This window comes from Chlorocebus sabaeus, chromosome 22 (assembly GCF_047675955.1).
Source record: "Chlorocebus sabaeus isolate Y175 chromosome 22, mChlSab1.0.hap1, whole genome shotgun sequence".
In the NCBI taxonomy this organism is placed as follows: Eukaryota; Metazoa; Chordata; class Mammalia; order Primates; family Cercopithecidae; genus Chlorocebus; species Chlorocebus sabaeus.
This window is the reverse complement of record NC_132925.1, coordinates 87,295,670-87,320,181: the sequence shown is the minus strand read 5'-3', so window position 1 is coordinate 87,320,181 and position 24,512 is coordinate 87,295,670. Positions and strand designations below refer to the sequence as shown.

The window sequence follows — 24,512 nt, the reverse complement described above, 5'->3', positions numbered from 1 at the left end:
ATGGGGTTTCACCATGTTGGTCAGGATGGTCTCAAACTTCTGGCCTCAAGTGATCCGTCCACCTTGGCCTCCCAAAATGCTGAGATTACAGGTGTGAGCCACCACATCTGGCCTGAGCCTCTTTCCATATGGTATTTGGCCATTTGCTATCTTCTTTGGAGAAAAGTATCCAATTCTTTATCCTTTTAAAAATCAGATTGGGCAGGGCGCGGGTGGCTCATGCCTGTAATCCCAGCACTTTGGAAGGCTGAGGCGGGCGGATTACTTGAGGCCAGGAGTTCGAGACCAGCCTGGCCGACATGGAGAAACTCTGTCTCTACTAAAAATACACAAATCAGCCATGCATGGTGGTATGTGCCTGTAATCTCAGCTACTTGGGAGACTGAGGCACAAGAATGGCTTGAACCTGAGAGGCGAAGGTTGCAATGAGCCAAGACCACACACCACTGCACTCCAGCCTGGGTGACAGGGTAAGACTGTCTAAAAAAAAAAAAAAGATTATCTTTGTTGAGTTGTAAGAGTTCTTTATATATTCTGGCTACTAGACTTTTAGAAACATGCAAATACTTTTTCATATTCTGTGAGTTGTCTTTTTTTTTTTCTTTGAGATGCAGTCTTGCTCTGTTGCCCAAGCTGGAGTACAGTGGCGTGATCTCGACTCACTGCAACCTCCACCCCTGGGGTTCAATTCTCGTGCCTCAGCCTCCCGAGTAGCTGGGACTGCAGGCACATGCCACCATGCATGGCTAATTTTTTTTGAGACAGAGTCTTGTTGCATCGCCCAGGCTAGAGTCCAGTGACACAATCTTGGCTTACTGCAACCTCCGCCTCCTGGGTTCAAGCAATTCTGTCTCAGTCTCCTGAGTAGCTGGGACTACAGGCATGCACCACCACGTCCAGCTAATTTTTGTAGTTTTAATAGAGACGGGGTTTTACCATATTGGTCAGGCTGGTCTTGAACTCCTGACCTTAGGTGGTCCACCCTTCTCGGCCTCCCAAAGTGCCGGGATTACAGCCTTAGCCACCACGCCTGGCCTGCCTGGCTAATTTTTGTATTTTTAGTAGAGACAGGGTTTTACTGTGTTGGCCAGGCTGGTCTCAAACTCCTGACCTTAGGTGATCCACCTGCCTCAGCCTCCCAAATTGATGAGATTACAGGGGTTAGCCACCGTGCCTGGCCGTCTTTTCATTTTCTTGATGGTCTTCATTGAAGCACAAAAGATTTAGATTTTGATTAAGTTCAGTTTATCAGGCCGGGTGCAGGGGCTCAAGCCTGTAATCCCCAGCACTTTGGGAGGCCGAGATGGGCAGATCACGAGGTCAGGAGATAGAGACCATCCTGGCTAACATGGTGAAACCCTGTCTCTAAGAAAAATACAGAAAGTTAGCTGGGCATGGTGACTGATGCCTGTAGTCCCAGCTACTCGAGAGGCTGAGGCAGGAGAATGGCGTAAACCCGGAAGGCAGAGCTTGCAGTGAGCTGAGATCTGGCCACTGCACTCCAGCCTGGGCAACAGAGCGAGATTCCGTCTCAAAAAAAAAAAAAAAAAAAAGAAAGGTCAGTATATCAATTTCTTTCGTCTCTTGTGTTTTGGTATCATATATGAGAAACCATTACCCAATCCAAGGTCACAAAGATTTATAACAATATATTCCTGTATGGATTTTGTTTGTTTTTTGAGACAGGGTCTTGCTGTGTTGCCTAGGCTACAGTGCAGTGGCACCATCTCGGTTCACTGCAGCCTCGACCTCCCAGGCTCAAGTACTCCTCCCACCTTAACCCCCCCAAGTAGCTGGGACTACAGGCATGTGCCACCGTACTTGGCTAATTTTTGTATTCTTTGTAGAGATGGGGTTTCTCCATGTTGCCTAGGCTGGTCTCAAACTCCTGGGCTCAAGTGATCCACCAACCTCAGCCTCCCAAAGTGCTGGGTTTGTAGGTGTGAGCCACCACACCCAGCCTGCGGTGTGGATTTTAATAACAAGGAAAGAAAGCACTACTTGTTACCAGCCCACTTTAGGTGGGAGTGCAGGGGTTGCCGCCTGTGTAAGTGAGGGGCACACTGCGGCACTTGTCTGTTGCCGTGCTGCTCTTCATATTGCTGTGTCCTGACCCTCCTGGACATGTGGTGACAGGACTCGTCCCAGAACCCCTGGAACAGGTTTTCAAACTCAGTGAAATGGAATCCCACGTGGAATTCTAGCACACCATGTGGGGCAGGACCTCCAACTGTGGTGGACTTGGAGGCAGGCAGAGGCGAGTTTATCTCCCACCCCTACTTCTCAATGGTTTAGTCCAATTTAACCTGCCTGTGAGCTGGAGGCTGATGAGCCAGGGTCCTTGTGAGGCCTGCAAGAGACTGTGCAGTGAGCCGGGTGCGGTGGCTCAAGCCTGTAATCCCAGCACTTCGGGAGGCTGAGACGGGCGGATCACGAGGTCAGGAGATCGAGACCATCCTGGGGAACACGGTGAAACCCCGTCTCTACTAAAAAATACAAAAAACTAGCCAGGTAAGGTGGCGGGCGCCTGTAGTCCCAGCTACTTGGGAGGCTGAGGCAGAAGAATACTGTAAACCCAGGAGGTGGAGCTAGCAGTGAGCTGAGATCGCGCCACTGCACTCCAGCCTGGGCGACAGAGCGAGACTCCGTCTCAAAAAAAAAAAAAAAAAGCGGGGGGTACTGTGCAGTGAAGGTCAGTGGCTTAGAAGAGTGTTGGTCCTGAGGTTAGGGCTCACCACGTGCTAGCCATTACTATGTGGTCCAGGAAAAGAAAGGATTTAAGTTCTCTTGAAAGGTGTTTATATTGTTGTCTTCTTTTAAAGTTAGTTGGCTAGAACAAAGATCCTTTTCAAAATTTGGAATCAGGGGCTGTGTTGAACTGTTACAATCTTAACATTGGCTTTAGCATCCAATTTATTTCCATAATTTGTTTTAGTTTCTAAGTACTGAGGCTGTGAATTATAACAGATTTTCTTTTGAACTTGCAGTCTTGCAACTCTCTTCAGTTAAAGCTGAGGTTTGAATCCATCAATGGGGTATTTTAGCTTCAAGTTGAATCACACATATGCCTGACTCCTGCTAGACTGCCTCATCACCAACATAAAGTGAGACGAGGAGGGCCAGGCGCAGTGGCTCATACCTGTAATCCCAGCACTTTCGGAGCCTGAGGCAGATGGATCGTGAGGTCGGGAGATCAAGACCAGCCTGGCAGCTGGAGGCCGGGCATGGTGGCTCACGCCTGTAATCCTAGCACTTTGGGAGGCCGAGGCGGGCGGATCACAAGGTCAAGAGATCGAGACCATCCTGGCTAACATGGTGAAACCCCGTCTCTACTAAAAAATGCAAAAAATTAGCCAGACGTGGTGGCGGGCACCTGTAGTCCCAGCTACTCAGGAGGCTGAGGCAGGAGAATAGCGTGAACCCAGGAGGCAGAGCTTGCAGTGAGCCGAGATCACGCCACTGAACTCCAGCCTGGGCGACTGAGCGAGACTCCGTCTCAAAAAAAAAAAAAAAAAAAAAAAAAACCAGCCTGGCCAGCATGGTGAAACTCCTTCTCTACTAAAGATACAAAAAATTAACCAGGTGTGGTGGCACGCACCTGTAATCCCAGCTACTTCAGAGACTGAGGCAGGAGAATCGCTTGAACCCAGGAGTTGGAGGTTGCAGTGAGCCGAGATCGTGTCATTGCACTCCAGCCTGGGTGACAAGACTCCGTCTCAAACAAATAAAAAAAAAAAAAGTGAGATAAGAATTCCAGCCCTGGCCGGGCGCGGTGGCTCAAGCCTGTAATCCCAGTACTTTGGGAGGCCGAGACGGGCGGATCACGAGGTCAGGAGATCGAGACCATCCTGGCTAACATGGTGGAACCCCATCTCTACTAAAAAATACAAAAAACTAGCCGGGCGAGGTGGCGGGCGCCTGTAGTCCCAGCAACTCCGGAGGCTGAGGCAGGAGAATGGCGTGAACCCGGGGGGCGGAGCTTGCAGCGAGCTGAGATTCCGGTCACTGCACTCCAGCCTGGGCGACAGAGCGAAACTCTGTCTCAAAAAAAAAAAAAAAAAAAAGGAATTCCAGCCCTTAGCATGTGTGTCTCAGCCACACTTGGGGGATGGCCTCAGTGACATGTAATTCACTCCCTGGTTAGTGCCACAAATAAGCACACTGCCCGGGTGTGTGCCAAACCGAAGCATCTAGGACTGTCCTGGGGTTTGCGTTGACTGTAGGTGTATGTGTTTTGAAGTACACTTGTTTGCAGGCATGTGTGCAGGCATGCTCAGTCAGAATTTAAGTTGCAGGACCACAACCCAGCTAGTGTTTATGTGAAACCCAAACCTCTGCCCACAGCTGCACACCAACACAGAATCCCGGCAGGTGGAGGGCAGGTGGTGGGGCTGATCTCTTGGTCAGTAACACATTGGGAGGGTGAGTGTTAACAGTTTGTAAACATAGCTGATATTAAGTTTTTTTTTTTTTTTTTGAGACAGTCTCACTCTTGTTGCCCAGGCTGGAGTGCAATGATGCAATTTCGGCTCACTGCAACCTCCACCTCCCGGGTTCAAGCGATTCTCCTATCTCAGCCTCCAGAGTAGCTGGGAGTAACAGGCATGTACCACCATGCCTGGCTAATTTTTGTATTTTTAGTAGAGACAGGGTTTCACCATGTTGGCCAGGCGGATCTTGAACTCCTGGCTTCAAGTGATCTGCCCCCCTTGGCCTCCCAAAGAGCGGGCGTTGCAGGGGTGAGCCATCGTGCCCAGCCAAGAATTGAAAATACATTTCAATTCAGATGTTTATGGCACCCCAAAGCAATTCAAGTCCCTTCAGCACAGATTGGGTAGGGCATGTGAGCTCGGGCCACTGACACCCCACCCCACCTCCTCCTGGCATGGGGAGGCCTGACTCTGCCCACCTTTACTCATGAGCCCACCGTTTGACCAGCGAACTCTCTGAGGAGGCCTGTGTGCTAGGTTTGGGGGCCAAGGCATTTCTGTGCTACTCTCTGGTTCAGTCTCCCTCCCAAGGTGAAGGACAGCCTGGAAAACCAAGTAGAAAGTGTTGGCAGCACTTCCTGTGCCCTAAACAGCAAAATTGTTACACAGATTGCTTTTGAGATTCCTTCAAAGTGAAAGCTTTCTCTTTGCTTAGTAGCAGCCGGTGGCCCTTTTGTTTTCTCAACTTTCTGTGTGTTCCAGAAATTCCAGCCCTGTCCCCTTAGAGGGGCTGGCATCCAGGGTGATTTCATTTTTCTTTTTGAGAGACAGGATCTTGCTGTGTTGCCCAGGCTCGACTCTGAACTTAGGGGCTCAAGCGATCCTTCTGCCTCAGCCTCCCAAGTAGCTGGGACTACATGCCTAGCCCAGGGTGATTGTTTTCTCTGTGTTCTTTCTGAGCTGACACCAGCTACCTGAAGAAATGTGCCATTGGCTGAGCGTGGTGGCTCACGCCTGTAATCCCAACACTTTGGGAGGCCAAGGCGGGCCGATCACTTGAGGTCAGGAGTTTGAGACCAGCCTGGCCAAAATGGTGAAACCCCATCTCTACTAAAAATACAAAAATTTGCCAGGTGTGGTGGCGCAGGCCTGTGATCCAGCTACTCAGGAGGCTGAGGCAGGAGAATCGCTTGAACCCAGGAGGTGGAGGGTGCAGTGAGCCAAGATCATGCTATTGCACTCCAGCCTGGGAGACAGAGCGAGACTCCGTCTCAAAAAAAAAGAAGTGTGCTGTTGAAAGTGAGGGTCATTCAGTACTGATTGTGCGGAACCCTTTACCCTGAGATAACTGTAAGAGCCTTGTGTCCTGCGAGGCCCTGGAGCTATTCTTGAGGAATTGAGGTGGGCAGAGATTGGCAGCCCCTGGATGGAACCTGCTCAGCTCCAGGCGATCTGATAGCAGGGAGGATTGCGAAGTGCAGATCTGTAGATGGGGCGTGGTTCTCAAAACCATCCGTGGAGAAACAAGCCTTTGGATCACTCCAGGCTCTTCCTAATCTTCAGTTCTTCACAGCTGCCAAGGAAAATGTCATTTAGCTTATGTGGTTGCAAGAGACTGAAGTTAAACTTCAGAGCACACCCATCACCTCCGTCCTCACTTCCAGCCGGAGCCCTGTCCTGCTCCGCGCCTGCTGCGCCCCTCTCCTTGCCCTTTTCCATTCGGCTGTGCACCCTGCCGCTCCCTTAAAGCTGAGGCTCCGTGTGCTCGTTTTGCTCCCTTTGCTTTTTGTCCAGGGGGTACAGCAAGGAGTTCTTCTCATGCTGTAAATAAGCTGAGTTTCAAGCAGATTAAATGAATAAACACATTTTTTTTAAAGAGTCCATAAAGGACCGAATGAAAATTAGAATTTTTTATAATTGTGGAGTGAGAGAAGAGGCCCAAGAAGTCATGAAGGATAAAAAAAAAATAGAGGTTAAACAATGTAAAAATGAAAAATCTCTGTCAGAAAAAGAACCATGAACAAAGATAGAAGGTATACGCAGACTGGGAGGAAATGTTTACAACATATAAACCACCATTAAAATGGCCACAGTGTATAAAAGATAAGAGAGACAAACAACACAAGAGAAAAACAGGAAAAGGACACTCTGTCTCCTGTGTCTTTAGAATCCCGTAAACACGTGAATTGCTTGTCCGGGTGAAAGCGATGTTCCCAATGTTCCTGTGAGTTATGAAGATTACGCAGCCTCCATCTGGAGCTGTTTACGAAAAGGCCTGTTGGCTGCCATCTGTCGATGAGTTAAAATTCTTACCTATGGGATGTGGGGGTGGGACGCTGAGGGCCTTGGGGGGCACTGCCAACCCCACAGTTATTACACTGAAGTGCTGAGGCAACTGGTTGTATATGCAGAGGCCCAAGGCCAAGGACTTGAGTGTGGCTTTGCTGGTTTTTAGCCATGTAAAATTGAGGGTATCAGCACTTGTCCACCTCAGTTTGTTCATTTGTGAAATGGAGTTCCAGATAGAAGCTTCCATCACTGGGTGCAGTGATTCACGCCCGTAATCCCAACAATTTGGGAGGCTGAGGTGGGAGGATCTCTTGGGGTCAAAAGTTCAAGACCACCCTGGGCAACATAGTGAGACCCTGTCTCTACAAAATATTTTCTTAAAAATTAGTTGGTTGGCTGGGGGCAGTGACTCATGCCTGTAATCCCAGCACTTTAGGAGGCTGAGGTGGGCAGATCAGTTGAGGTCAGGAGTTTGAGATCAGCCTCGCCAACATGGTGAAACTCTGTCTCTACTAAAAATACAAGAATTGGCCGGGCACCATGGCACATGCCTGTAGTCCCAGCTACTCGTGAGGCTGAGACAGGAGAATGGCTCGCACCTGGGAGACAGAGGTTGCAGTGAGCCGAGATTACACCACTGCACTCCAGCCTGGGCAACAGAGCAAGACTCCATCAAAAAAAAAAAAAAAAAGTCATTCTGATGCACACCTATAGTCCCAGCTACTTGGGAAGTTGAGGCAGGAGGATTACTTGAGCCCAGGAGTTCCAGGCCGCAGTGAGCTATGGTTATACCATTGCACTCAGCCTGAGTGACAGAGAAAAACCCTGTCTCTATTTAAAAAAAAAAAAAAAAAAAAAAAAAAAGCAGTTATCTCTTTTCCTCTTGTGGGATGTTGGGAGGATTCAGGAACCTTAAGTGGCTCAGGCCATGACCCAGTATGAATTAGGATCTGGGGTGTTGTTTGTATGACTGGAGGCTTGTCCTTTTTCTGCCTCCTTCATCGCATCATTTAAAAAGGAAATCCTTCCCACTTCTTTCTTGGGACCCTGGGACTGAGTGTTACTGTTGTGAATCTGGAAGGGATGAGCACAAGAAGAAAGCAAGTGTTCACTCTTTTCCTGAGACAGGTTTGAAACATGAGAGAAAGTGGAAATGGTCATTCCCGGGGAGGGTTAGCTCTGGGCAGTCCTTCATCCCACCAGGGTGATAGGAGCCTCTCTTCCAGAAAAAAACAGGACTTTTCTGTCTGCTACACCCTCTCCTAGGAACACCCAGAGCCAGTTTTGGGAGCTGCTGGCTTCCTAAAAGCCCTTAGCGTCATGCAGCTCTGCTGGCCTCCTGGGCTACAGTGCCCTTGGCCCTGTGGACTGGGGTCGCAGCATTAGGCTGGTTTCCCTTCTGCTTTGGAGGAGACATTTCAGGTATCCATATAACTAGAATATTGAGTTTCCCTTTCTAAGCTTCTTGCTTCATTGTAGGTTTATGCCCTCCTTTCTTTAATTTAACTTTCTAGAGAGATGGCACTGGCACAACAGAGGGGGTAGATAGCAGGGAATGTGCAAATCCCAGGGACTGGGGGCAGGTGGACTTCCTGAGGGCAAATTTTGTGTTCTCTGCAGGAGATAAATGGCATCACTGCAGCACTGGCTGAAGAGCTCTTTGAGAAAGGTATGTGGCCACAGGTCCCTGAAACACTGGGCATAAGTTGTGTAGTTTTATGAGACGGCCAGAGGCACAGGATGACACGGAAGTCACTCTGGAGCCCACCTACCTGCCCTGTAGGTGGCCAGGTCTGAGGAGCTGTGGTCCCTCAGTACTCTTGAGTACCATGTCAGGGGCTCAGCCCAGACTTGGGCTCTGTTCTAAAGCCCTGTGGTAGGTGCTGGAAGGTGGGTAGCACGCTGCTCCCTCACACCTGGTTTGTGCTTACCTGAAAGGGCTCAGATGGCAGATAGAAGCTGACCCTGGGTCCCATCCCTGCCAGAGAGCACAGTTATAGTAGCTAATGTGTGATGAATGCCTCCTGTTAACATCTTACTGCCTTCCCCCAAGAGCCACAGGTATAGGTGAGGATACAGGGTCAGAGGACCAGTCACCAACCTGAGGGCACATGACTGGGAGGAGTGGAGCGAGGACCAAGCAGCAGGTGTTTGGGCTCAGAACCCATCCTGCTCCCAGGCTCTGTGCCGTGCTGGCACCATAGGCCTGCGCCTGACCTGGGTGTTTGCATTTCAGAGGTTGCAGCATAGGTCTGTCACCCAGAATGCTGCCTCTCTCGGCAGCCTCACTCTGGCTCAGTGCCTTTGGTCTCAACTTGGCCTCACTCCTCCCTCAGTGGCTCCCCAGCCTCACAGCCCCACAGCTCTGCCCTCCTCTGTCATCACATGTCTAGGGTTGCCCTATGCCTAGCAGGCACCCAGGAGGGCAGCAGCTCCTGCATGCCCAGGGCCCTGGCTTTGCCTTGACACAGTGGGTGCTTGCCAACTGCTTGTTGACAGAAAAGATATGGAAATCCCAGCTGCATGAGGGCTGGGGCTGCGGCTGGACACTTATCATTCAGGGCATGGCTCTTGCAGGAGAGCAGCTCCTGGGGGCCGGTGAGGTCTTTGCCATTGGACCCCTGCAGCTGTATGCCGTCACGGAGCAGCTGCAGCAGGGAAAGCCCACGTGCGCCAGTGGGGATGCCAAGACTGACCTCGGGCACATCCTTGACTTCACCTGTCGCCTTAAGTACCTTAAGGTAAAGCTGCAGCAGCTCAGCTGTGGAGAGCCCCTCAGTCGGTGGGGGTGCAGCCTGTGGGGGACTGGCTGGCAGTTTGTGTGAAGGAGACCATGTGGGACACTTGGTGGAAGGAAGGCCTCCTGGTTATTCTTGGCACTGTGCTTCTGGCGGTGGCCACCAGGGGGCAGTCGTGACCCAGTGTCGTATTAAATTAAGTCTTGGCCTGAGCCTGCTTTGTTGAAGGCAGAAGTGGTTAAAGTTGTCTTCAACTTGTCAGCTGCTGCAGCACTCCCCGATGGGTATGCGGTGCTGTTCCCAATTTAAGCCTTATCTTTGGCCTCAGGTTTCTGGCACAGAAGGACCTTTTGGGACCAGCAACATTCAGGAGCAGCTCCTGCCATTCGACCTATCAATATTCAAGTCCCTGCATCAGGTGGAGGTAAGGCCCGGCGCTGCCGGAGTGCAGGAAGGCCTGCACAGCATCTTCTTGCTCCCAACTCTGTGGCTAGGAAGTGTTTGTGATGTTGGTTGTCCTGATTTAATCATAAGGTGCTGTGCTTTTGTGTTTGGCAGTATGTGACAGGTTCTGCGTAGGTGACCAGGCCCTCTGAAGGCGGAGAAAGAGAGGCCTCTCCTGTCCCTGGCTGGTCTGCATGCCTCTGTCCTGGCGTGAGCTGCAGGGGCGGTTAGCCAGGGTGGAGCACCAGCAGCTGGCTCCTTCTGGGCCTCCTCATAGAGGCAGGGGGCATGTGTACCTCAAGTTCAAGTCCTGGGAAGTCATCCTGAGGGTCCAACAGAGCCAAATACAAATCTGTATTTCCCAAAGCCGGTTGGCAAAGAGCTTCGAGGATGCCTCTGGGGCACCTGCACAAGAAACGCTCTGCGTTTGTCCTGCTGGACTCCTTGGTTTGCACTGCCAATTTTAGCATTTTTGAAAAGAAAAGAGAGTCAGTAATGATACAAAAAAATGTTTTAAAGCATAATATTTTGAGCATGGCTTTGGTGTTCTGCCCTGTGGCCCCCTGTCTTCTTGATTGAATCTTCCCAGCAGCCCTATGAGGAGGACACTTTTATTTCCATTTTACAGTTGGGGAAACTGAGACTTGGGCAGATAAGGAAGTTTGGCCAGGGCCACACAGTTAATGAGTGGAAAGCTGGGATTTGAATTCAGCTGAGACTGCTTCCAGAGCCTATGCTGCACACTAGGCTATTCTGTCTACAGTGGTCTCGGGAAACTTGTGGTGTGTCCTGCTGCTGAGTGAGGACAGGGAAGTGAAGAGGAAACCTGACCCAGCCCTGCTGAGCAGGCTGAGGCTCTGGATCTGTGTCTGTGGGTGTGCTTGGGCAGGTGGCTCAGGGAGTGTGCTTTGGTCTGTGGCTTGCCCCTCCTCACCACCCGACAGCTGAGTTCCATGGAGTGGGGGCTGGGTGAACAGGGAGACCCACCCCACTCACTGTGCTGTGGAGGCCGCTTGTTCTCCCCAGCAGTTTCCATGACCCACACTTTATGTTCACCTGCCAAGCCCCAGGCAGCCCTTACAGAGGAAATGGAATTTGTGGTCCATTGTGAGTCTGAGAGGCCAGGCATCTTTCTTACTAGATACTTCAGGGAATGTTTGGTCAGCACTGACATTGGGAAAAAGAGAGACTTTGGTTTTGAGTGGCCTCCCGTCTCTGAGGATTTGGGTTGCCCGTCGTCGTGCTTTTGTATGGGGGTGGGGAACACCTACATCTGGAGACTTCTGATGGAGCAAGGATTCTGTTTCTGAGATGCAGCTGTTCCTCATTCCAGATAAGTCACTGTGATGCTAAGCACATCAGAGGGCTGGTCGCATCGAAGCCCACCTTAGCCACGCTGAGTGTCCGCTTCTCAGCAACCTCGATGAAGGTAAGCTTCACGGATATCCTGCCTGGGGCAATGTCTGTGGGTCAGGGTCCTGGGCTGTGGTCTCCACCACTGAGGATGGGTGAGGACACTGCTATGTCTATCAGTATTCAGAGGCTGGACCTTCTGTGGGGAAGCCACACACTCATGGGGGGCCTCAGAGCACTTGACAGCCCCTGGGACACTTTAGTTCACATCTGCATTAAAAGTTCATGTTGTTAACAGGGCATTTTAAGGAACTTGGCTTTTTTCCCCAAAAAAATAAAAAATGTCATTGGTGTTTTTGTTTTGTTTTGTTTTTGTTTTGAGGTAGAGTCTCGCTGTGTGGCCCAGACTGGAGTGCAGTGGTATGATCTCAGCTCACTGCAACCTCTACCTCCTGGGTTCAAGCGATTCTCCTACCTCAGCCTTCCAAGCAGCTGGGATTACAGATGCCCACCACCACACCCCACTAAGTTTTGTATTTTTGGTAGAGACAGGGTTTTACCATGTTGGCCAGGCTGGTCTCGAACTCCTGACCTCAAGTGATCCGCCAGCCTCAGCCTCCCAAAGTGCTGGGATTACAGGCATGAGCCACTTCGCCCGGCCTTCATTGGTTTTTTAATGAACAAATTGCTAAGCTGTGGCAAGTGGTAGGACCTTTATTAATTAGATTGATAACTAAGCTTAGATTGTTCCTCTAAGCTTTAGCAATCCCTGGCTAAGCCTTCATTTGTATCTTTTTCTCCATGGCTTGATTAGAAGGTGAGGTTGTGGAAATGCTAGGCCCTGTTGTTTATATGTGAGCAGCAGAAACATTCAAATTGGGAATGTGTGTTTCTGTTTACCTTTTTATGTATTAAATCTTGCTAATGTTAAAATCTTTCCCCGGGTATAGAAAAGGCATGTAGTGGCTAATATTATGACTTAAGGATCCTGATCAAGACTTAGGTTTGGGCCAGGTGTGGTGGCTCATGCCTGTAATCCTAGCATTTTAGGAGGCTAAGGCAGGAGGATTCCTTGAGTCCAGGAGTTGGAGACCAACCTGGGCAACATAGGGAGACCTTGTCTCTTAAAAAAAAAAAAAAAGGATTTGGTGAAAAATATTCCTCTTGAGGCTTGCAGAGAGTGTATTGGGCCACCTGGTCCCTCTCCGAGCACTTCTCACTGTCTTGCTGAAGGAGCCCAGGGTGACCCATTGTGAGAAGAGAGGTCTTGTCAAAACAAATAGGCCTGCCTTCCTCCATTTTGATGGTCTCTGGGCTCTGTGCTACTCCCGTCATCTTAGCATTTTTCTGACTTTATCCCTGTAAAATAACGGTTTTAAAGGCCTGGTGTCCGCAGTGAGGACCACATCATCAGCTTGGAAAGCACAGCTGCCTGGAAACCGTGAATTCTCACCTTCAGCTTCTGAGAAGCCAGAAAAGACGGCTGGCTGGCCAGTAGCAGTGGTTGGCACCTATAATCCCAGCACTTTGAGAGGCCAAGGCAGGAGGATCACTTGAGCCCAGGAGTTTGAGACCAGTCTGGGCTATGTAGGGAGACCTCGTTTCTACAGAAAAAAAATGTTTTAATTAGCTGGGCAAGGTGGTGTGCGTCTGTAGTCCCAGCTACTCAAGAGGCTGAGGTGGGAGGATTTGCTTGCACCTGCGAGTTTGAGGCTGCAGTGAGCCATGATGGTGCCACTGCACTCCAGCCTGGGCAACAGAACGAGACTGTGTCTCAAAGAACAAACGGCTAGGTGCTGTGGGTCACGCCTGTAATCCCAGCACTTTGGGAGGCTGAGGTGGGTGGATCACCTGAAGTCAGGAGTTTGAGACCAGCCTGGCCAACATGGTGAAGCCCCTATCTCTGTTAAAAATGTAAAAATTAGCCAGGCGTGGTGGTACACACCTCTAGTCCCAGCTACTGGGGAGGCTAAGGCAGGAGGATCACTTGAGCCTGCGAGGCAGAGGTGGCAGTGAACTGAGATTGCGCCACTGCACTCCAGCCTGGGTGACAGAGTGAGACTCCATCTCAAAAAAGAAAAAGCCAGAAAAGGCATCACCAGGTCACCAAGGCAAAGGCCCTTTGGGCTTGAAAAGCATTGCTCCTAAAGCAGGACCAGGACTTATTTTAAGTGGCTGTTAATGTGGTGAATTGTTCAGCTTTGAACGATTTCACAATCATTTAAAGACATAGGAACCAAAGGCCTGCTTTAATGCAAGTTTACTTCCACATGCTAAATATGCTCCAGCCCTTCCTTAAATTCTGCAGTGACTGTGTTCCCAGTGAGTGTTGCGTGAGGGCCCAAGTGTGGTGCTCAACAGATGTTTTTATGCAGGAAGTCCTTGTTCCTGAAGCCTCAGAATTTGATGAGTGGGAGCCTGAAGGCACAGCCCTAGAAGGCCCTGTGACTGCCGTCATCCCCACTTGGCAGGCATTGACCACGCTTGACCTGAGCCACAACAGCATCTCCGAGATCGACGAGTCTGTGGTATGCTCTCAGCAGCAGGTGCCAGGGGTTTCTCTGACCCCACCAAACCCTGACTTTGAGTATTTAACTCAGCTTTTTCAGGAAGGACCACAGAAAACCTAACCTATATCTAGTGCTCTGTGCATTGCCTGCCATTTTAAGTTAATTATACAATGGGGGCCAGGCACGGTGGCTCATGCCTGTAATCCCAGCACTTTGGGAGGCCGAGGTGGGAGGATCACCTGAGGTCAGGAGTTCAAGACCAGCCTGACCAACATGGTGAAACCCCATCTCTACTAAAAATACAAAAATTAGCCGGGCGTGGTGGCGGGCGCCTGTAATCCCAGCTACTTCGGGAGGCTTAGGCAAGAGAATCACTTGAGCCCGGGAGGCAGAGGTTGCAATAAGCTGTGATAGTGCCACTGCATTCCAGCCTGGGTGACAGAGTGAGACTCCGTCTCAAAAGAAAAAAAAAATGGGATCATTTAAAATTGGTGAGGTGGTACTTAGAACCAAATAAAACATATGAATTTCATGTAAATGTGGTAAACTATAACCACACTAAGTGATGATATTTCCTCCAAAGAGTGGGGCAGAAAAATCACTCCTTAGATGACAGATGTGCCCATAGAATAATGACATCCAGAGGGCATTTGGGCAGTAAGAGTGTCATTCCTGTGTTTGCGCTGCTCAGGGAGTGTGGGCAGGGTTGAAGAAGGACAGACTCCCTTCTCTGTCTGGGACCTTGCCGTGTGTCATTTTCACAAGCCAAGTGTTCCATGAAAACAATGAGTAGTGCCCAGCACTGGGGGCCCTGTGTGCGCCTTTGGATGTGCTACTGGCTGGGCAGTGGGAGGTGTGGTCCTGCAGGGACAGCCTGTGGGAGTCCGTGGTCAGGAGGAAGCTTCCTGGGGTGCCCGTCCACTGTGTGGGGGACCATGTTTGGGGTCCAACCCCTACATTAACATCAGATGTTCTTTTCTTTCACAAGAAACTGATCCCAAAGATTGAGTTCCTGGACCTGAGTCACAATGGATTGCTGGTTGTGGACAATTTGCAGGTAGTGCCTTTGAAGACCAGTGCTGCCCGCACACACTCCCCAGGCCCCTTTCTGAGAGTTCAGGAGACTGATGCAGCCTTGGGAATTTGGCCATACCCAGGGGTTGTAAGGGCAGGGGTTGCTGTTTTCCCTTTAGGATCCCAGCAATGCACTGAGTGATTGTTGCTCTAGTTCCAAAGAATTAGGAAGCATGAGTAAATACAAACCAGGCATGATGATGCACCTCTGTCCCGAAGGTGGACAGCCATGTTTTCAATGCCCACCCCAACTGTCTGCAGGGGTGCCACTGTGCTGTGGCATGTGCGGCAGAGAAGAGGGACTTCCCTTCCTAAAATAACTGTCAGAGTGACTTGCAGAACTGGGTAGTTTGGGTTGGAAGGCCCATCCTGCCATTGGTGTCAGGCCCCTATCTTTGGAGACTTGACCTGAGCCACTTTACGCTGTTCTCCACACCGCTGCAGCACCTGTCTAACCTTGTGCATCTGGACCTGTCCTACAACAAACTCTCCTCCTTGGAAGGGCTTCACACCAAGCTGGGGAACATCAAGACCTTAAACCTGGCAGGCAACCTCCTGGAGAGTCTGAGTGGCCTACACAAGCTCTACTCACTGGTCAACCTGGATCTCCGGGACAACAGGATTGAACAGGTGAGCCCACGGACCTCGCGATTTTGGGATTTCTGTGCCTTGGTGTGTATCATGTTAAAGAAGAATGTTAAGATTCCTTTCATTTAAAAGAGACCATGAAACGTGTTGGCGTGTTGCTGAAGTGTTAAGAGAAGGGACCAAAGGGGATGGAACTCATACCTTGCAGATGGAGGAGGTCCGGAGCATAGGTAGCCTCCCGTGTCTGGAGCACGTGTCTCTGCTGAACAACCCTCTGAGCATCATCCCCGACTACCGGACCAAGGTGCTGGCTCAGTTTGGAGAGAGGGCCTCAGAGGTGAGCCCCAGCGCAGTCAGAAGAGCCCAGGGAGACCCTCGGGATGCAGTCAAGTCTGCATGGGCGGTAGGGGGATATATGTCCATTGTTCTACCCTTGCCTGCTTTAGAAGGAGGTCCTGTCCCTTGAGGGCTTTCTGGTTCTGGGAAGTCCACTATCTCCCCAGGAAAATGCTCCCTTGCATCTCCTGCCCCTCCTGTCTGGGATAACAATGTTTATTCTAGGAAAGGGTCAGAAATAAGATCCTTAAAATATTCATATCTCCTGGACAACTTGTGGCCATAGTACCTGACTGTAAACCCAAAGGGTTTGCCTTTGTCAGTGTAGCCCAGCCTGGTGTCTGCTGCCCCTTGCTGTGTCTGTGCACCTGCCACGATGCTGACCAGACGCACTTAACCAGGTTCACCCATCGCCTGGGCCCGGAGCAGGCCCCCGGTTTCTCTGATTGGTCCTTGGACCTTCTGTTCTCCCCAAATCCCAGGTCAGAAAATCCCTGGGAACTATTTGTGTCCCACCTCCCTCTTTTTGACCCCAAGTGCCCCTTCGTCCACACAATCACAAGACCACGAGATGCCATCTCTTCCCCTCCTGGGCTCCAGACCGTGGGAAGCTCGCAGGCCACAGAGTGTCAGCTCCTGTCCAGGCCCTTGGGACCTTCCCTCATTCAACCACCCTACCCGACCGCCGACTGGCTGCCAGCCGCCACTCCCTCCTGCATTTGCAGGTGGGGCCTGCCCTTTCCCACTGCTCTTTTGAGAGTCTGCCTTCCGCCTCTAACTGGGGACTTAGTTCAAGTTGCCCAAGAGTTTGCTGCTCCTGTTCTTGGTGAGGGACTCCAGAGACAGATGTGGGACCTCCCTGGACCCCTCCAAGGCACTCCCAGGTCTCTTCCATGAGTGGTGGAGAACCGCCTCCGAGCAGGCTGAGCCTGCCTCAGCCTGTGGTGTCCTCACATGGCCTGGCCCACAGCAGGCGCTCATGCCCCTCCTCAGCAGGGCCCTACCATCCTCCTGCCGTGCTCACTAGTCCCCATGCTGATAGCTACTTTCTGGATGCTCTAGGTCTGTCTGGATGACACAGTGACCACAGAGAAGGAGCTGGACACTGTGGAAGTGCTGAAAGCAATTCAGAAAGCCAAGGAGGTCAAGTCCAAACTGAGCAACCCAGAGAAGAGGGTGGGTTTGTGTGGCAGGTGGGAGGGCAGTGGTGCAGAGCCAGCCGGGAGAGGAGCCAGTTCGGGGGGCTTGGGCCATGGGACTGCTCAGGGCTGCCAAGTTGCCACGTCCAAGCTGCACTCCTCCCTGGCTGCATGACCTCGGGCAAGTCGTGGCCTCTGTATTCTCTTTGGGTTGGGGACAGTGGTAGTTCCTGCAGTAAGAATGGGACGAGACCATCTTCACCACCCCGTTGGTGGGAACCATTGCGCTCTCTTGTCACACCCCTGGCCTTGGGGAGCTCTGTGCTTCCTCTTCTCTCCCGGGCTGACGCAAGCACTTGTCCTCAGGGTGGCGAAGACTCCCGGCTCTCAGCTGCCCCCTGCATCAGACCCAGCAGCTCCCCTCCCACTGTGGCTCCCGCATCTGCCTCCCTGCCCCAGCCCATCCTCTCCAACCAAGGTAATCCTGTATGTATCTTGCTTCTAGTGGAGCCACACAGCCCTGCCTGGGCCTCCTGGCTGGGCTGGGGTTGGGGAAGAGGTGCCAGCACCAGTTTCTGACAGGGTCAGACACAGGGAGGGCTGTGCCTTCTGCAGGCTGGTCCTCGCGGGGGGACACGTGGCAGGGGTGCCTGGCCTGATGCCAGCTGTTGCTTGCTTGGTGAGGACTCCCGATTGCTCTGATGCCCACATCCAGCTCCTCTAGGAGACCGCAGGGTATCTGACAGGCCCTGAGGCTGCCCTCTGAACAGACTCGGGCCTGTTGGCTCATGGGACCCATTCCCTCGCCGGCAGCACAAGCAGGTTGGCTTCTGGTTATAGGAAGCCGGGCTTGTGACTGTACTGTCTGGAGCCCGAATCCCTGTGCAGGGAAAAGCTTGCTTTTATCGTTACCTCATCTCTGTGGTATGACCTAGCCCCAGAACGCCATGTTTGTGGGGCCAAGATGGGCCATCTGTGTCCCTGTGGACCCGTGGAAGACCAGGCCCATTCGTCTGCCCACTGTCTTAGCGTTTTCAAAGGGCTTTCACCTCTGAACCCAGGCATCCTCGGAGATGAGTGAGTGAAGCAGGTCCCATGAGCGTGTCTGCTGGCCTGGCCCCCACGGAAGAGGGGAGGGTGTGCCGTCCCGAGTGGAGCCGAGGCTCGGGACACGCAGGAAAGGACGCCGCCTGCCCGGGCTCCTGGAGACGCAGAACTTGGTGTGAGGTCTTGGGAAAACAGTTCAACCCTATGTTTTAAGAGCCAGAAAAACATTCCCACCCCTTGATCTGGTAACCCCACTGGTGGGGATTTTCTCTTAGAGGGATAAGATACTGGGAAGGGGAGGTGAAATGCTCACCACTGCCAAAACACGGGCTGCAACTGCAACATCGGAGGATGAGAGGGAGAGTCGGCTGTGGCGCAGAATGCTCGGCAGCCCTCCCAGCAGGGACAGGAAGACTGGGCAGGAAGAGGGGAGAAGCACTCAAGTTAAGGCAAAAGGCCCGACGCAGAGCAGCACACTGAGGTCACACCCATGAGATGTGGAAGAGAATTCCATTGCGTGGAGCGATGGGGTTAGGTGCCAGGATGATTGCCCATTTTGCTTCTGTCAGACTCTTGACTAAGGATTTCTGGTTGCATTTTATTACATAAAAGCCAGGGAGGTTATATCACGAGAGGAAGCTTCCCCGAGGCCGCCTCCTGCAACGCAGCCAAGTGAGCCTGTGGAGGCACCATATGACTGTAGGCCTCTGGGGACAGGGAGCTGTATCTGCTTCTCAAGGCCAGGGACATGGCCGTTTCTGCCAGCATCTGTTGATCAGTGAGTGAGTGAATGGGCAGGTAGAGCAGGAGCCAGTGAAGAGCAGACCCTGGGTGGGTTGGGATGTACTGTGCCCCCAGGCTGCAGCTGCAAGCAGCCCCCCACGTTGTTTGAGAAGCCTCTGCACCAGCTCAGCCCCCTCCTCACTCCCCTCGTGCCCTGGGGACACTCTGCAGAGGGGTACTCTGCAGTCTGTCCCCGCCATCACTGGACTTCTGGACATTGCCTCCAGATTTGCACCTCTTCAATAAAACTGCAGTGGATGTCTTTGTGTGCACCTCTCTTTCCTTTTGGTGAGAAACAGCAAAGGTCGGACCCCTAAGGATTCTCCTGATGTCTCCGCTCTATCTGCTGAGTGCCCTTTCTGACCACTTGTTTGTACAGGCCACAGTCCGGGACGGGAGCAGATCGACTCTCCCTGTCCCTGTCCACATTTCCTTGTGTCCAAATGGGGCTTGTTGGGGGGTAGTGGCAAAAGGCATTGGTCTTTTTCTCACTGATTCAGAGGCCTCCCCGTGTGTTTGTTCAGCCGCGTGTTCCTGGGTCTTGCCTGGATGGGCAGGGTTTTTTTAGCGCGTGGGAGCAGCTTTGCTGGCCCATGCCTGTTGCTTCCAGCCTGGTTCCCGAGAAGGGAGCCTACTTGCGAATGAACTGGGCACTCGGACCTGCCTGAAGGGGGCGCTGTCCAGACAACACCCAACCTTCCGTTGTGGCAGGTGCTGTCAGAGCCATGGATGATTGTGACTCTAGGGGCGGTCGCCAGAGTTGATTGTCCAGCCAGGCCCAGGGGCTGAGAGGAGGCTGTGTGGAGAGGTGGTTAGGAGCCAGGGCTCGGTCAACTGAGTTTGCATCCCAGCTTCCTAGCTGTGGGACCTCAAGCAACTTGTAGCCCCTCTGAAGCTGTTTTCTCAACTGTGAAGTGGACGCACCTTACTTCATTGATTCTAAGAGGCACGCATTTCCACCTGGTGACTTCTCTGAAATTGAGGTGCGTCTTTCAGTCAGTGGCGTCTCATAGTCGCTGTCAGCCAGCTGGTATTCGAGATGGAGTCGTGGAAAACCCGTGGACACCTTCTGCTAGGACCAAGATGGCACCACCTGCCGCATCTTAGATTTGATGAAATGTGGTAAATAACGAGAGGCATGCATGAGCGAATGCTGGGGAGGCGCTTGGCACTGCCCAGAGCTCCACAGAGGTGGTTAATGAGAGCTGCCCTTTCCCACATCCTTAGTGGGGGGGTTCAAGATGACCCAGACCGTGCCCCTTGGGGAGTTTGGAGCCCTGCGGGAGGATGAGCCATGTGCTGGAGGAGAACAGGGCAGGATGGTGTGGGGCTTTTGTAGACTGTCTAGAGCAGAGAAGGTCTGCAGTGGAGGTGGTGTCTGAGGTGGATCTTGAAGGATGGATAGGAGTTGAACATTAGCAGGCAGAGGGTGGATTGCAGGAGAGCAGTGGCCTGGGCAGGTGCCCAGGGAGGCCCGTCAGGGTGCTTCATGCATGGCTGTGTGCTTGCCAGCCTTCCTGCCTGCCTACCCCCTGCTGCTTCACTTTGTGGGGGCGTCTGAGCTTGGGCCCACCTGCCTGCCTCACTTGTGGGCAGAGGACCCAGGCTGTGTGAGTTGTCCTGTCCTGGGGAGCAGCTGAGCTGGTCGGGGATCTCGACCTGTGGGGCTCAGAGGGCTCGGGATCATTTCACTGGGCTGTGGCGATGCTGGGCTGTGGAGGCAGGCCTGGGGCTCCTGTAGGCCTCAGTGAGACTGGCGGCCGATGCCCAGTGTTCACACTGCTGGCCGCAGTCAGGAACATGTTCACAAAGGCTTTACCTTTAAGCGGTCTAGAGGTGATCTGAAGTGGAGTAACAGGTCCAGATAGGCTACATTCATAAACAAGCTTCAGCAGGTTTTAGGAACACTATGCATTTATGGGACGCAATGGGTCAGAGTGCTGCTGTCCATGGGAGGTGGCACCAGGGCAGGTCAGTGGGCACGTCCTGTGGTAAGTGGGACTGTGGATGTGAGCTCAGGCTGGACTCAGCAGCCTTGCTGGATACCAAGGCCTGTAAGGGCTGGCCCCCTGGTGAATTGTCCCATGCCCTATGTATCTGTGAGTCCTGCAGAGATGACAAATCAGGGGACGGGATCATGTCTAGTCACCATCTGGGAAAATGCTCCAGGAGTGAACACATTTCAGGCTGTTGGCGATGTACCTCCAGACTCTTTGGATGGTGGGCCAGCCCGCATGTCTGTGCCGGCCTCTGCCCAGTGAGGTCAGAGCCAGGCCACACAGTCAGTCTGACTTTGGTAAAAGTTGAGAGGCAAAACTTGCCTCTTGTTTCAGCTTGCCTTTCTCTGTGTACTTCTGAGAGCGAGCATTCTTTTCATGTTCTAGCCACTGGCCGTTCTTCTGCAGAGTGTCTGTTCACATCCCTTGCTGTCTGTTAATGGGGTTTCCAGCCTTCCCCCATTTTTGTAGCCCCTGTAAGAACTTTTTGCTGACTAGCGATATAAATCCTTGTCAAATATTGCAAACATTTTTTTTCTCATTTCATCTGGTTTTAATTTATCCTGGTTTTTAAAAAATGTGTCTGTGGGAGTTTAATTTTTATGTAGTCACATCTATCAGTTTTTTCCATTGTGTTTATTCTCAGAATGCCTCTCCTTGCTCTGAGATTAGATAAGCAGTCATTTGTTCTCTCTTGAGTTATTTTGAGATTTCAGTTTTAACATTTTCTTCTATAATCCTTGTGGCTGGGTTTTGGGGTCTGGCTAGCCCCCAGCCGTGCCGGTAGCCTGAGAGGCCCAGCCCCACTTGTTGAACGGCCGCTCTCCCCGCCCCACCCACCCTGCCTGCCTGCCCGCCCTGGTCTCTCCAGGAATCGTGTTCGTTCAGGAGGAGGCCCTGGCCAGCAGCCTCTCGTCCACTGACAGTCTGACTCCCGAGGACCAGCCCATTGCCCAGGGATGTTCTGATTCCTTGGAGTCCATCCCTGCGGGACAGGTAATGCCCTCCTCCCGCTTCTGGGGACCATACGTCTGGGGGTGGACTCTTCTGCTTGGGGTTGTGTGCTGTAGGAAGTGGCCTAGCTGGAGCTGAGGCAGATGCTTCCAGGGTTTGGCATCCTCTGCTTTGCGCCACGGTCTTTCTCTTGGACCTGTCTCTAGTTGAGTTTGTCTTCCTGACAAACCCAGTGGTTAAGGATTTATTTTCAGCCTCCCTCCTTCCCTTCCCCACCCCCTTTGGTTGATGGGAACAGGCAGTTCTCTGTCACTGGGCCCAGGATGCGAGGGGGCAGGTGACCCTGTGAGCAGGCTTCCCTAGGGAAGGCATTTCAAAAGGCCCTTGTGCGGGGGCTTGTTTGGGTTTTTTCTGTGTTTCCTGGCACCCCTGGAGCCACTCGGCCCGTTCCCGCATGTCACCCTGGTGGTCTGGGAAATAGTCTAACTCCAGCTCCTCCTCTGTGGTTGTTACTGAGGGTTCCGGAGCCGCTTCCTGTGTCCTGAGAAAAGAGAGGAGGAAAGCAAGGGTGCTTGCTGTGTGCTTGGCGAACGTGCTTGGTGCCTGGGCCTCCCTCCAGCCCCATCTCTGCAGCAGCACAAGGTTATTGCCTTGTGACACTGGGACAGTTTGCAGAGTCTTTGTCTGTCCTCAGTACTCCACAGTACTCTCCCATCACCCTTCCCTGGGCCACACAGCAAGAGATTCCCAAGCCCTACGTCTCCCCCAGTTCACAGAGACCACTGGGAGGGACTTGCCAGGGCTGTGTCCACTGCTGGCCAGTTAGGGTCAGACCAAATTTGCAGACTGTCTACCTGGACCCTTGCATGGCACAAGGAGCAGTCAGATGCCGGATCCCTGGAGAGTGGCGAGAGGCTCTGGCCCTGGGTTGGGAGTGTGGGAATCCCAGCCCTGCTATGTACTGGTGGGATAGCCAAGTGAGTCTCTGCCCTTGGGTCCCAGAGTGGGCCCCAGGGTAGAGTGTGGGGATGGGGAACCTCCTCAGGGTGGTGATGGAGGACAGAATGCCCAGCTCAGAGTTTGTCACCCGGTAAATGCCGGGGCTGGCTACAGCAGGTGGGGACTGACTGTGTTTCTTTCTCCATCAGGCAGCATCTGATGATTTAAGGGACATGCCGGGAGCTGTTGGTGGTGCAAGGTAAGGAAGAGGTTGGAAAGGGACGTGGGCCTGGCTGCACGGCCTTCTGCACACGCTATGCTTGTGGGCCGGGGTGGCCGGTCAGGTGTTTTTAAAAATCCGTTCACAGGCCGGGCGCGGTGGCTCAAGCCTGTAATCCCAGCACTTTGGGAGGCCGAGACGGGCGGATCACGAGGTCAGGAGATCGAGACCATCCTGGCTAACACGGCAAAACCCCGTCTCTACTAAAAAAAAAAAATACAAAAAACTAGCCGGGCGAGGTGGCGGGCGCCTGTAGTCCCAGCTACTCGGGAGGCTGAGGCAGGAGAATGGCGTAAATCCGGGAGGCGGAGCTTGTAGTGAGCTGAGATCCGGCCACTGCACTCCAGCCCGGGCGACAGAGCCAGACTCCGTCTCAAAAAAAAAAAAAAAAAAAAATCCGTTCACAGAAGTCCTACAGAACTATTTCTTCCTCTAAAGAGACACAGATGTGATGGACTTTTCCATCTCTTTCCAGATTCAATACCTAAACTCTGCTCAGCACATGTTGCCCTACACCAGGGGTTGGCAAGTCAAGGCCTGTGTGTGGCCCACAGCCTGGGAGCTAAGAATAACAGTTACATTCTTTTTTCTTTTTTTGAGACGGTCTCTGTCGCCCAGGCTGGAGTGCAGTGGCATGTTCTCGGCTCACTGCAACCCCCGCCTCCCAGATTAATGCAATTTTCCTGTCTCAGCCTCAGTCTCCTGAGTAGCCCGGACCACAGGTGCACGCCACCACCCCAGCTAATTTTTCATCTTTTTAGTAGAGACGGAGATTCACCATGTTGCATAGGCTGGTCTCAAACTCCTGAACTCCAGTGAGCCACCGTGCCTGGCCAGAATGACAGTTGCTTTTTTTTCTTTGAGACAGAGTCTTGCTCTGTTACCCAGGCTGGAGTGCAGTGGCGTGATCTAGGCTCGCTGCAACCTCCACCTCCCGGGTTCAAGTAATTCTCCTGCCTCAGCCACCCAAGGTGCCCTCCACCACACCTGGCTAATTTTTCTGTTTTTAGTAGACATGGGGTTTCGCCATGTTGGACAGTTACATTCTTAAAGGGCTGTTAAAGATCTTATGGACAGGGTAGCCCATAAATCCCAAAATGTGTACTCTGACCCTTTGCAGAAGTTTACCAACTCCCTTTCTACACACGAGGGCTGCAGTGGCCAAGAAGAGCTGGAATTTTAAGTGTGAAGGTCCTAAGACCTGACCCAGCCCACTTTCTTGCCACGGAGGCCACCAGGAGCGACAAGTAGATTCATGCCCTGGAGTGTTCATTCTCTCTAGGGCTTATGGCAGCAGCCGAATGACTTAGAAGTCCACGAGAGTGCTTCTGTTGTGGGAACTCGTGGTCTGGGCATAGCTGTGCCAGGCACCTATGGTCCAAGCCCCTGAAAGCATAGACTCTGACCAAACTGGCGACCCAGCCTTCCAGCAGGCAGCACTGGCTCCCACCAGGGCCCTCATCCTGGGAGCTGACTTGGCTGTGTAGGAGGCTTGGGAGACCCATGGGTTGGTTTCTTAGGGTCAGGGTGTAGCAGCGGGCTCCAGAGGTGGGAGGTGGGAGGTGGGAGGTGGGAGGTGGGAGGTTGGAGGGGCCCCTCCCAGCATGCTAC

At 52.4% G+C, this 24,512-nt stretch overlaps 1 protein-coding gene across 2 annotated transcripts in view; it reads left to right on the top strand.

The window, feature by feature from the left end:
* Positions 1-24,512, top strand: part of NISCH (nischarin) — a 39,299-nt gene that overhangs the window by 8,895 nt on the left and 5,892 nt on the right. Inside the window, exons 4-15 of one of the 2 annotated variants that reach the window (XM_007984499.3) lie at positions 8,340-8,388; positions 9,297-9,460; positions 9,786-9,881; positions 11,235-11,330; positions 13,630-13,782; positions 14,753-14,821; positions 15,283-15,468; positions 15,635-15,763; positions 16,825-16,938; positions 17,268-17,379; positions 21,600-21,724; positions 22,831-22,880. In XM_007984499.3, the coding sequence (XP_007982690.2) occupies positions 8,340-8,388; positions 9,297-9,460; positions 9,786-9,881; positions 11,235-11,330; positions 13,630-13,782; positions 14,753-14,821; positions 15,283-15,468; positions 15,635-15,763; positions 16,825-16,938; positions 17,268-17,379; positions 21,600-21,724; positions 22,831-22,880 (1,343 nt within the window). Of the gene's footprint in view, positions 1-8,339; positions 8,389-9,296; positions 9,461-9,785; positions 9,882-11,234; positions 11,331-13,629; positions 13,783-14,752; positions 14,822-15,282; positions 15,469-15,634; positions 15,764-16,824; positions 16,939-17,267; positions 17,380-17,962; positions 18,994-21,599; positions 21,725-22,830; positions 22,881-24,512 lie in introns of those variants that run through there. The other variant, XM_007984500.3, reaches the window with a different exon arrangement.